Source organism: Syngnathoides biaculeatus, chromosome 4 (assembly GCF_019802595.1).
Source record: "Syngnathoides biaculeatus isolate LvHL_M chromosome 4, ASM1980259v1, whole genome shotgun sequence".
Classification (NCBI taxonomy): Eukaryota; Metazoa; Chordata; class Actinopteri; order Syngnathiformes; family Syngnathidae; genus Syngnathoides; species Syngnathoides biaculeatus.
In genome coordinates, this window is record NC_084643.1 from 26481489 (window position 1) to 26493920 (window position 12432).

General features: G+C 42.0%; 1 protein-coding gene across 3 annotated transcripts in view; it reads right to left on the reverse strand.

Moving 5' to 3' along the window:
- Nucleotides 1–822: 822 nt before the first annotated feature.
- Nucleotides 823–12432, reverse strand: part of kank1a (KN motif and ankyrin repeat domains 1a) — a 48405-nt gene continuing 36795 nt past the window's right edge. For all 3 annotated transcript variants that reach the window (XM_061817248.1, XM_061817250.1, XM_061817251.1), the window contains exons 5-12: nt 11657–11765; nt 11388–11546; nt 11192–11279; nt 6650–6869; nt 3602–3744; nt 2374–2574; nt 1715–1813; nt 823–1641 (exon numbers count right to left, since the gene is read on the reverse strand). In XM_061817248.1, coding sequence (XP_061673232.1) covers nt 1579–1641; nt 1715–1813; nt 2374–2574; nt 3602–3744; nt 6650–6869; nt 11192–11279; nt 11388–11546; nt 11657–11765 — 1082 coding nt within the window. In that variant the 3' untranslated portion in view covers nt 823–1578. The remainder of the gene's footprint in view (nt 1642–1714; nt 1814–2373; nt 2575–3601; nt 3745–6649; nt 6870–11191; nt 11280–11387; nt 11547–11656; nt 11766–12432) is intronic.

Sequence of the window (12432 nt, forward strand, 5' to 3'; positions counted from 1 at the left end):
ATCACCGCATAAGACGGAGGGATGGAAGCGTGTGAAAAAAAGTCGCTAATAGGCCGGAAATTATGATAGTTTCTCTCAGGATTTGCTTTGTTTGCTCAAATTTAGTAGGAATAGCTAATGTGGGAAACTTTTTTTTGACAATTGTATTTTTTGCTTAGTATACATTGGATTTGACAATTTTTGATGATCAAAGTAATTTTTAATTTACATTTGAATTTCATTTTCAAATTTGCTAAAAAAAAAGTGAATTTTAAACATTTGCTGAAATTTAGCATACATTTAATATGGCCTCAAGGTAATCTTTTATAAATAATTTCATAAATGTTACTTTTTTGCTGCTATTTAGCCAACAATTTTTTTCTCACGGAGAAATAGCTCACATTCATGCAGAATTAAAGCTTCTTTGACCTTCAAATGTATCATTTCTAAACACTTTTTTTGCTGGAGTTTGGCATAGATATGGCTCAAACGTATGAAAAAAAATTTGCTCAAATGTAGCATGAATACAAAAACATAGCTAGAATTAAATATTTGATTATTTTCAAATTTTGAATACATTACTAAAATTATGTATAGAGTAAAAGAATTGTTTAAGTTGCATTATTTTGTTCTGCTAGATCTTAAGTATATTTCTGGGGGGTTTGAATGAGTAGAAAAAAATATGGATTTTACGAGCCTCACGGTTAGCTCATTACAGACATACAATGAAGACGGGCGCTAGGTCCTTGGGCCAATCAGCATGAGCGAAAGCCATGAATCAGTTAGTGTACGTTTCCTGGCGGGTTTGGTGCATTTGTTTGATTAAGCCCACAATCAAACCTGTGCACTTTAATTGATGTTTATTTTTACATGACATCATCGCGCATGACATCAATGTCAAAGACAGAAAAAGCAGAAATGGCGATACCAGACTAACGTACATTATGTACAGAAACAACTGGATGTGTTTTAAAACTATACTTTGATAAATATACATATATATGACTTCATATGATCTTTATATGCGCTCATATTGAAAAATATGGTGGTCTCTTTAAATAGATACAAAGGATTGATAGAAAAGCAGCTGACGTTGGATCGGGGATAAGCACTATGTACACCAGACTAAAATAATACAGGCAAAAAAAAAAAAAAAAGATTTACGTTTAAAAGAAAAAAATATATATTATTGTCCATGTGGGACATTAAAAGTTGTGAGAGGCACCAGCTGGTTACATTCACATGAAGAAGTGGGCAGGTGGGGGAAGAAAAAAAAGTCTAAAATGTCCACGTGGTTTCAAATAAGGCAGGCAGAAGGGAGTCACTGTGACGCCAGCTTGGGAGCTAACAGAAGCCTAATGTCACTCACGCTGGAATTAGCCTCAGAGTGGCTAACATTAACATCATCTTTAGGGTCACTAACATTAGCTTCAGAGGAGCTCAACTCAGCCTTTAAATCACTAAAATTAGCCAATGCCTCGGTGGCTAACATTCGGCTTGGATTTGCTAACAACAGCCCAAGCCACTGACAGAGTGACTGTCAGCAGCCTCACAGCGGACCTCAGAGCCTCGGAGGCGCTAAGTTTAGCATCCAAGTGGCTAATCGAACGCACCCCTGCGAGTGGGGCTCGGCGACATCTTGCGGCCCAGTCGAGGGGTTCCCTGAAAAGGACAAAGTAGTCAAAACGGATCCAATATCCAGTTGTGTCACATTTCACAAAAAAGATGCGCATACCGGTGACTGCGCTTTGGAGAAGTTGACGTGCGCGTACAGCAAGACGGCGATGTCTTTATGGCCGGCGTCCAACGCAATGGACAAAGCGTTACTCTCGTCCTGAACAAAACAAGACGTGCATCGACAAATGTTCATATTTGGGCCCAACAGATTCTGCGCCTCACCTGACCACAATGAGCATATTAACATTTCAGGACCTGCAAAACTTCAAATTCCCTCAAAATTAAATGGCTTTGCTTTAATTTCACAATTCTTTAATGCAAAGGTTTTTTTTTTTCATTGAATTAATTTTGCTGAAAGAAAAAATAGGAATTAAAATATGCTTGTCCTTGAAAATTTCCAATATCATGGTGCTTAAATTCAATGTACACTTTTGTTTCATATTGACACAGGAAAATTATATAAATTATTATCTTTCAAAACAGTGAAAACACTGCTGAAATTACAATGTATTGAGAAAATTTAACAATTATGTGCAAATTTGGGATAACGGTATTAACATTTTAGCTCAAATTTTACAGAAATCTGCTTAAATGTAAAATTAACTATTTTGCTCAAATTTTACATTTTTTGCTTGGATTTTGTATACATTAAAACATTTGCCTCAAATTTACTTCCAAAAAGTTCAGTAAAAATCGAGTTGCCACTTGTTGACTCACGCTGTCGCTGAGTGTGGCGTCCGTGCCGGGCTGCGCCAGGAGGAGTTTGACAATGTCCACGTGGCCGTGTTCGCTGGCGCACATGAGGGCCGTGGAGCCTTCGTCATCCTGCACGTTGACATCGGCGCCGTGGGCCAGCAGGGCTCGGACCATGTCCATGCGGCCGTGGCTCACCGCCAGCATCAGACCCGTCTGGCCCGCCTGACGCACACACGCGCCCGCCATTAACGTTAAGACAAACTAACACCTTCTTGAAATTGACACGATTATAATATTTGGCCCCTGATACAGAAATATTTTGTGTCACTTTTGTCATTTTTTGTTAATATTTCAGAGATTTTTTTAATGGGGTATTTTTCTAATTTTTTTTAAATTGTATACAAAGCTACATTTAATATAAATCTCATCTCACATAGTTTTTCTACCATATACATTGTTTTTATGTTTAATATTCCAGATATTTTAATAGAATTTAGTATTTTCAAAAACATTTGAAATATTTAAATGTCGGATTTTTAAAAATACAGGGTGTCACAAAACAATGTAAACACTTTAAATATTGTCAACTTGTTTATTATAATTCAAATAATTTTTAACAAAAGAATTTACAAATATTTAAAGTGTATAATTTTTTTGGGACACTTATATTTTCTGTCGAGTTGAAATTTTCTATAAAATGCATCTGAATTGTCAATTATCAATCAATCAATCCAGAAGCAATTAGCAGTTATAAAATGTGAAAATTATGTACCAATTTTACATTTTGCAAAAAAAAACAAATTTCCAAATTACATCCGTAATATACTTTATTTTTACGTTTTGAATTAATACTTTAAGTGGCACAGTGGAGCAACTGGTTAGAGCGTTGTCCTTACAGTTCCGAGGACCGGGGTTCAAATCCAGGCCCCGTATGACTTATTTTTCATTAAACAAAGCAACTTTGCATAGTGCATTTCATACACGAGGTCACTCAATGTGCTTTACATGATTAAAAGTATTTGAAAACAAAGCAGTAAAACATTTAAAATGGGATGAAAACAAAAAATGTTTGTCATCCTTAAATTATACATTTTTGTTATACTTTGAAATAAGAACTATCACAATACAGTTTGCTCATAAATTAGTGTCAATGATGAGAGAACCTCACTATATATTTATAATCCATTTTTTCTTATTTTAAATGTACTATAGGAGGTAGTTAAGCGCCTTGTTTGCGCAGCGTACTAACCTGACTTGCGCGTGCATTGACGTCACCCTTCCCGAAGAGGTCCTCTACCACGCGCATGTCTGCGGGCGTCTCAACAGCGGCCAGCGCCGCCAACATGATGGGCGTGTAGCCCGCCTTGTTCTGCTGGTTCACGTTGCACACATCTGCAACACACACACACACACACACAAATTGCTCTCTGGAGCTCGAAGACGGGACCCCAAAAGGACAAAAAAAAACAAACGGTGAAGAGATGAGAGCCTTTTTTTCACCCCCCACAGGGGACTTTGTCAACTCTTCTTCAGTCATGCAGATGAGCAAGAGATGGCCACGCGAGATGTACATGGAAAGAAATAAACTGGCATCCTAACATGGGATTACTTCATTGTTGATGTTGTGCCTTTAAGGGGCATGGCCTAGTGAATAACACCAGGAAGTGGTGTCAGAGATGCTCATTGAGCGATTGAGTGCGCCATCTGACATCAAGACTAAAATTTTAACTTCTGTATACTTTGTGAAGGTTGTTTTGTTATTTTATTCATTTTTTTCTTGTCCATTTATGAACTTTTTTTTTCCTTTCCCTCACTTGAGACTGGATTACACAATGAAAGGACACGCACACGGAGTGGGGATCTTCTCTTCTCGACTCCGCGCTTACGAAGGGTGGGTGGGGTGGTGGTGAGATGTTTCTCCCCGGGGCTACTTCCTCCCCTTCTTGGGGGGGGGAAGCTGACCCTGCCTGGTAAGAGGGAACACCAAAACTTGGTGGGCTGGGTGGAACGCGGTGAGGGTCCCAGGGGTCAGTATTGTAGGGCTGGGTGGGGTGGCCCCCCCTTTTCTGTGGTTATCCTGCTCGATGGGTTCAACCTGCAGCCATGCCTCTTAAATACCTCACTAGCCTCCTCTCTGGGTGGCCGGTTTTTGAGGTGCCTCGGTGGGGCCGATGAACCACCCTCTGTGTCCGCGGTGTGAGACAAGTCCCAGCCATCGTGCCACTTTTGGATGTACTCCTGGGCCTGACCCCTCCTCTCGATTAGGGGGGGGTCCTCAGCTAACCCTGATGTCACCGCGACTCTCCTGCGCGTGTTTGGCCTTCATACTCGTCCTCAACCCATGAGCTCAGTTTTGAAAATGTACTGCAGCTCTTCCCAAAGTCAGAGGCATCGCTACAGCAGGGTGGGGTTTTTACTTTCCGTAACAAAGAACATTGGAACAACAATGGTGAGCATCGAACATTGCTTGCCTGAACAAAGAGACCTAAATAACCAGATGATGCATTGAATTATGCTGCAAAATCGATCAAGAAGGCAGCAACGCGGGTGCTTTGTGGACAGTGAGTACGTCATCGCAGCATGTGACTAAAACAGGTCAATCACAGAAGATGTCACGTGATTCAAGGTGGGCGTTGTTGGCCGCGCGACTGCGTGGATACAAAGTGGCCTTTCTACTCCAACTTTCCCCTCCTGTCCCTGTCCAGTCTTATATCTCGGCCTTCCCTCACAGGCTGTGGCACTACTGCCCCACACAGCATACTTCATGTCTTTCTTTCTATGTATATACTTTCCTCATCGTGTTTACAGTTCCTTCTTTGACTTGTTTTCTTTTCTCACTCTACTCTTGAAACCTTGTGCTGTTCCACTCCCAATTCTCAATAAATATCCTTCAGAATACAAAGAACCCACAGCGGCAGTCTAAAAAGTCCACTGTGACACAGTAAACCTGCTCCAGCATAAAAGGGATCCAGACGCTCCTTTCTGCTTTAACCAAACAGCAGAACAGGTCACATACAAAAAAAAAAAAAAAAAAAAAGAGAAGCTCCTTACAAGTGTTCTCATTTTTTATTTTCCTATGATTGATTGTCTCATTTAAAAGGCAGCAATGTACTACTGTTCTATTGGACAGGGCTGTTGCCTCTCTAAATGGAAGCTCAACTCCCTTCACTTCAAAATAGTTCTGTGGCACCAAGATGCTACATGATGGCGCCGTAACATTATGACCCAAACACAAACTGTGAAGGGGGGAGTTTTTCAAGAACTGAGGTCGACCCATAATTCAGTGATTTCACAAATAGGGAACTGGGAAATATTGCCAAAGAATTATTTTTAAAGACCATTTGATATGAAGAAATTATTTGAATTAAATTAAATATATATTAAACATGATCTATAATAACAAAATGTGTTAGTTACAATAAATCGATAAGGACTTAAATACAAATGCATAATTTAACATAACATTACAGGATTCCATGTCCATTTTCTCAGATGCTTATCCTCACAAGGGAGGCTAGAGTGTTCCAAAGCCTACTAATGCAAAGTTTCAATAAACTGGATTCAAGAAAGGCGATTGTGACATTGATTTGCTCTTGTGCAGTATCATCCATGACAGCTCTGACAACATTGGATGTTTGAATGTTATTTGACTTTTTATTCCAGAGTTGCTATTTTTTAGTGACATTTTTTTCCCAAGAGTAAAAGAAAAACTTACACCAAGAGAGACTGCCCAACTTCAATTGTTATGTTTTTTTTTTTTAAAGAAGAAAATACTTTTGCTGCCAGGTTGGCACTACAAATGAGAATTTGTTCTCAATTGCCTAATCTGGATAAATAAAATAAATTACAAAAATTAAATCAAAATTGGCGGCACGGTGGATCAGCTGGTAAAGCGTTGGCCTCACAGTTCTGAGGTCCCGGATTCAATCCTGGACCCACCTGTGTGGAGTTTGCATGTTCTCCCCGTGCCTGCGTGGGTTTTCTTCCGGGCACTCCGGCTTCCTCCCACATTCCAACTACATGCAATCCTCCCACATTCCAACAACATGCAACATTAATTGGACACTCTAAATTGCCCCGAGGTGTGATTGTGACTGCGGCTGTTTGTCTCCATGTGCCCTGCAATTGGCTGGCAACGAGTTCATGGTGTACCCCGCCTACTGCCTGTTGACAGTTGGGATAGGCTCCAGCACTCCCCGCGACCCTCGTGAGGATAAGCAGTGAAGAAAATGGATTGATGGATAAATCGAAATTTGCTTAGAGTACGCCGGATGAGAAGCTCCGCGCGTTGACTTACCGGCGTCCAGCAGCTTCTTGACAACAGGGAAGTTGGAGTGCGACACGCTGTAGTGGAGCGCCGTGTTGCCGTTGCCGTCGGCCATGTTGACCACGTGGCGCAGAACGTCCGGCGAGACGGCGCCGAACGCCGCCAGGTAGTCGGAAACTGCAGATGCCGACGCCGCCTTCTGGCTGGAGGCGCGGAACCACTCGTGCTGCACCGTGTTGACGGTCACCCTCTGCAGGGGGTTAAGAAGCATTGCTGAAATACGGCTTGAAATGCTGTCCTTCCAGACGATACTCCGCCAAGCATGCCTTGACTTTTTTGAAACTTTTCCCTTGCCATATCACTTTTTAAGCTATTTTTTCTAAAATACACTTACTGTGATGCCCATACATAAGGGAAAGGCGAGCTTTATTCCAGATCAATGTTCCCTCTAATTTTTTGTGTGTCTCAGCAAACACACTAAGCTTGTGAGCGCCCCCTTTGACCACTGTGACCAAAATCAGACGTATGTACTGTGGTCAGGTCAATGTCATCCACTGAAGTTACATGCCTCATTCAAAGATTCAGATTGCAGCATTTACATTCCCATCAGAACATTTTTAAGAACAATTTGTTGTTTTTGCAAACTTACACAGAAAATGTCAAACAAACAAAAAAATACAATACAAATACATTTTTTTAACCCACAATGATATCCCCATCTGTTTTTCTTAGTGTAAAACTGAATTATTGCTTGCAGAATATCTTTGGCAATGCATTTTGCAAGCTGAATGATGCTCCCGAACAGTTTTAGGTTTAATGTTATGTTGCCTTCTTCTTCTTCTTCTTTTCCTTTCGGCTTGTCCCGTTAGGGGTCGCCACAGCGTGTCATCTTTTGCCATCTTAGCCTATCTCCTGCATCTTCCTCTCTAACCCCAACTGCCCTCATGTCTTCCCTCACCACATCCATAAACCTTCTCTTTGGTCTTCCTCTCGCTCTTTTGCCTGGGAGCTCCATCCTCAGCATCCTTCTACCAATATACTCACTCTCTCGCCTCTGAACATGTCCAAACCATCGAAGTCTGCTCTCTCGAATCTTGTCTCCAAAACATCCAGCTTTGGCCGTCCCTCGAATGAGCTCATTTCTAATCCTATCCAACCTGGTCACTCCGAGCGAGAACCTCAACATCTTCATTTCTGCCACCTCCAGTTCAGCTTCCTGTTGTTTCTTCAGTGCCACCGTCTCTAATCCGTACATCATGGCCGGCCTCACCACTGTTTTGTAAACTTTGCCCTTCATCCTAGCAGAGACTCTTCTGTCACATAGAACACCAGACACCTTCCGCCAACTGTTGCACCCCGCTTGGACCTGCTTCTTCACTTCTTTACCACACTCTCCATTGCTCTGTATTGTTGACCCCAAGTATTTGAAGTCATCCACCCTCGCTATCTCTTCTCCCTGTAGCCTCACTCTTCCCCCTCCACTTTTCTCATTCACGCACATATATTCTGTTTTACTTCGGCTAATCTTCATTCCTCTCCTTTCCAGTGCATGTCTCCATCTTTCCAATTGTTCCTCTGCATGCTCCCTGCTTTCACTGCATATGACAATATCATCTGCGAACATCATGGTCCAAGGGGATTCCAGTCTAACCTCATCTGTCAGCCTATCCATTACCACTGCAAATAGGAAGGGGCTCAGAGCTGATCCCTGATGCAGTCCCACCTCCACCTTAAATTCCTCTGTCACACCTAAGGCACACCTCACCATTGTTCTGCTGCCATCATACATGTCCTGTACTATTTTAACATACTTCTCTGCCACACCAGACTTACGCATGCAGTACCACAGTTCCTCTCTTGGTACTCTGTCATAGGCTTTCTCTAGATCCACAAAGACGCAATGTAGCTCCTTCTGACCTTCTCTGTACTTTTCCACGAGCATCCTCAAGGCAAATAATGCATCTGCGGTACTCTTTCTAGGCATGAAACCATACTGTTGCTCGCAGATACTTACTTCTGTCCTGAGTCTAGCCTCCACTACTCTTTCCCATAACTTCATTGTGTGGCTCATCAACTTTATTCCTCTATAGTTCCCACAGCTCTGAACATCCCCTTTGTTCTTAAAAATGGGAACTAGAAAACTTTTCCGCCATTCTTCAGGCATCTTTTCGCCCGCTAGTATTCTGTTGAATAAGTTGGTCAAAAACTCCACAGCCATCTCTCCAAATTGCTTCCATACCTCTACCGGTATGTCATCAGGACCAACTGCCTTTCCAGTTTTCATCCTTTGTAGTGCCTTTCTGACTTCCCCCTTAGTAATCATTTCCACTTCCTGGTCCTTCACTCTTGCCTCTTCAACTCTTCCTTCTCTCTCATTTTCTTCATTCATCAACTTCTCAAAGTATTCTTTCCATCTATTTAGCACACTACCGGCACCAGTCAACACATTTCCATCTCTATCCTTAATCACCCTGACCTGCTGCACATCCTTCCCATCTCTATCCCTCTGTCTGGCCAACCTGTAGAGATCCTTTTCTCCTTCTTTCGTGTCCAACCTGGTGTACATGTCTTCATATGCCTCTTGTTTAGCCTTTGCCACCTCTACCTTTGCCCTACGTCGCATCTCGATGTACTCCTTTCGCCTCTCCTCAGTCCTCTCAGTATCCCACTTCTTCTTCGCTAATCTCTTTCCTTGTATGACTCCCTGTATTTTGGGGTTCCACCACCAAGTCTCCTTCTCCCCTTTCCTACCAGATGACACACCAAGTACTCTCCTGCCTGTCTCTCTGATCACCTTGGCTGTCGTCGTCCAGTCTTCCGGGAGCTTCGGTTGTCCATCGAGAGCCTGTCTCACCTCTTTCCGGAAGGCCGCACAACATTCTTCCTTTCTCAGCTTCCACCACATGGTTCTCTGCTCTACCTTTGTCTTCTTAATCTTCCTACCCACCACCAGAATCATCCTACATACTACCATCCTATGCTGTCGAGCTACACTCTCCCCTACCACTACTTTACAGTCAGTAACCTCCTTCAGATTACATCGTCTGCACAAAATATAATCTACCTGCGTGGTTCTACCTCCGCTCTTGTAGGTCACTATATGTTCCTCCCTCTTCTGGAAATAAGTGTTCACTACAGCCATCTCCATCCTTTTTGCAAAGTCCACCACCATCTGCCCTTCAAAGTTCCTTTCCTGGATGCCGTACTTACCCATCACTTCTTCATCGCCCCTGTTTCCTTTACCAATATGTCCATTACAATCTGCACCAATCACAACTCTCTCGCTGTCTGGGATGCTCAGAACTACTTCATCTAGTTCCTTCCAGAATTTCTCTTTCAACTCTTGGTCACATCCTACCTGTGGTGCATAGCCGCTAACCACATTATACATAACACCCTCAATTTCAAATTTTAGTCTCATCACTCGATCTGATACTCTTTTCACCTCCAAGACATTCTTAGCCAGCTCTTCCTTTAAAATAACCCCTACTCCATTTCTCTTCCCATCTACTCCGTGGTAGAATAATTTAAACCCTGCTCCCAAACTTCTAGCCTTACTACCTTTCCACCTGCTCTCTTGGATGCACAGAATATCAACCTTTCTCCTAATCATCATGTCAACCAACTCCTGTGCTTTTCCTGTCATAGTCCCAACATTCAAAGTCCCTACACTCAGTTGTAGGCTCTGTGCATTCCTCTTTTTCTTCTGACGCTGGATCCGGTTTCCTCCTCTTCTTTGTCTTCGACCCACAGTAGCTGAATTTCCACCGACGCCCTGCAGGTTAGCAGTGCCGGGGGCGGGCGTTGTTAACCCGGGCCACGACCGATCCGGTATGGGATTCTTTAGATGAACGCTCATATTTGTTTGGCACAGTTTTTACGCCGGATGCCCTTCCTGACGCAACCCTCTGCATTTATCCAGGCTTGGGACCGGCCTACAGATTGCACTGGTTTGTGCCCCCATAGGGCTGCATTTTAATGTTATGTTGCCTCCTATATTTAAAATACAGAATTAGCTTTTTGGGAAATGTATCGTCTGTGCTTTCATCCTTAATCAGGCTGTGCCAAGGTGGAACATTATACACCATCTCATCCTGTACTTTCTATTTTGGCTTCTGACCAGACCTTTTTTTTTTTTTACTCAAAAAAGAGAAAATCTCGTACAGTTTCAAGACTTTTTCTTCTATTATTCACATACCCCGGTGTTTGTAATTATGAGTGTACCCCTTTAAAATGGAGGGGGGGCGCTGTCAGTTAAATGAGGAAGTAGAGTGTGTGGCCCAGTGTGGCCTCGTAGCAGATCTTTATGAGAGGCAGTGTGCTTCCGTGTTTAAAAAAAAAAAAAAAAAAAAAACACGTCAGGCTGTAGTTCACTGTGCTGGATCTATTTTTCTCTGTACTGAGAGAGTGCGCAAATGCACAGTTGCGCAGCTTAGAGGGAACATTGTTCCAGATGCACATTTAAGCTCTTTACTGAACGCCATATAGTAGCAATTTCTACGAGAGAGGCGGATAGAGTCCATCCCACAAAAACCAGCAGGTCGCACGCCACTTACTAATGCTGACACTCACCAGGTCTTTACTGCTCACGTTGTCAGGCTCGCTGAGGTGAACTTTGAGGACGTTGCAGGCTGCCAACATCTTCTCGCTGAGCTCGTACCTTTACACACGAGCAAAGTTAGTGACTTAGTTGGCTTGCGCCTTGGCCTGGAACTGTTAGCAACACTCACATCTTGGTCACATAAAAGAAAGCAAACAATTTGCTGACCTTTCTCTCGTTTCCTGCTCATCCAAATTTCCTTCTTCCACCTCCTTCTCCTCCACATCCTTGTCTTCTTCCTTCCCTTCTTTCTCACCTTCCTCATCCTCAGATCCAGAGGAGCTGCTGTCCTCCGAGCTGGAGTCGTCGCTCGACGTCGTCTCGTAGCTGCTCCGCAAGGGGGACGGCAAAGACAAATGGAAAACAACGATTGAGGAAGGGGCTTCAATTGACACTTGGCGATGAAAATGGGGAATGGTCGCGTGGATGTCGCGCACCCGCCGTTGACGCCGACAAACTGCAAGTTCTTCTTGGCACCGTTGGAATCGCCTGGGCCGTCTTTTTTTTTCATGATAGACTTGAGTGCGTTGGCGCCGCATGGTGTACCTGAATCAATGCGCAAAAGTCAAAATCACAAGAGATATTCAATAAAAAATAAAGAGTATATTTAATTTTTTAAATATCTTCATTACATTAAAAAATGTGTGTCATGAGTAGGGAAAATCTTCCATCCATATAAATATGTACAATTTTAAAAATGGAGATGTAGAAAAAGTTCATGGGTAAATACACCAAATATTTTCTAAATAATTTTAGAGGTTTACTTGAAATGTTTATTCAAGTTCATGGGGATGTACAAAATTTTCTGACCACAATGCATTTTTTTCATTATTTTAGACTTTTGGAATTAAAAAAAAATACTCAGATGTACTTTTTGTATAATGTGGCAATATTTTATGACATATCCCCTAATTTTCATTTGTCTTTCAGTACATTTTGACAATGTTTTAGGACAGAAATTGTTCAAACCATCTTTTTTTTTTCATTTGACAAAGTTTACATTTTTTAACAGTTTAATCCGATTATAAAATCTCTATTTTTGAAAATATAGTACACTTTTTAAAATGACAATATTGTAAGCCTGTTAATACTGTTAGTTTCAAAAATAATTTAGGGAACAAAATGACAGTGTTTGAGGATTTTATAACCTAATCCTTTCAGCCAACAGTCATTATTTAGTTTTTTTTTAACTATGTGGATAGTTGAAGAAGAG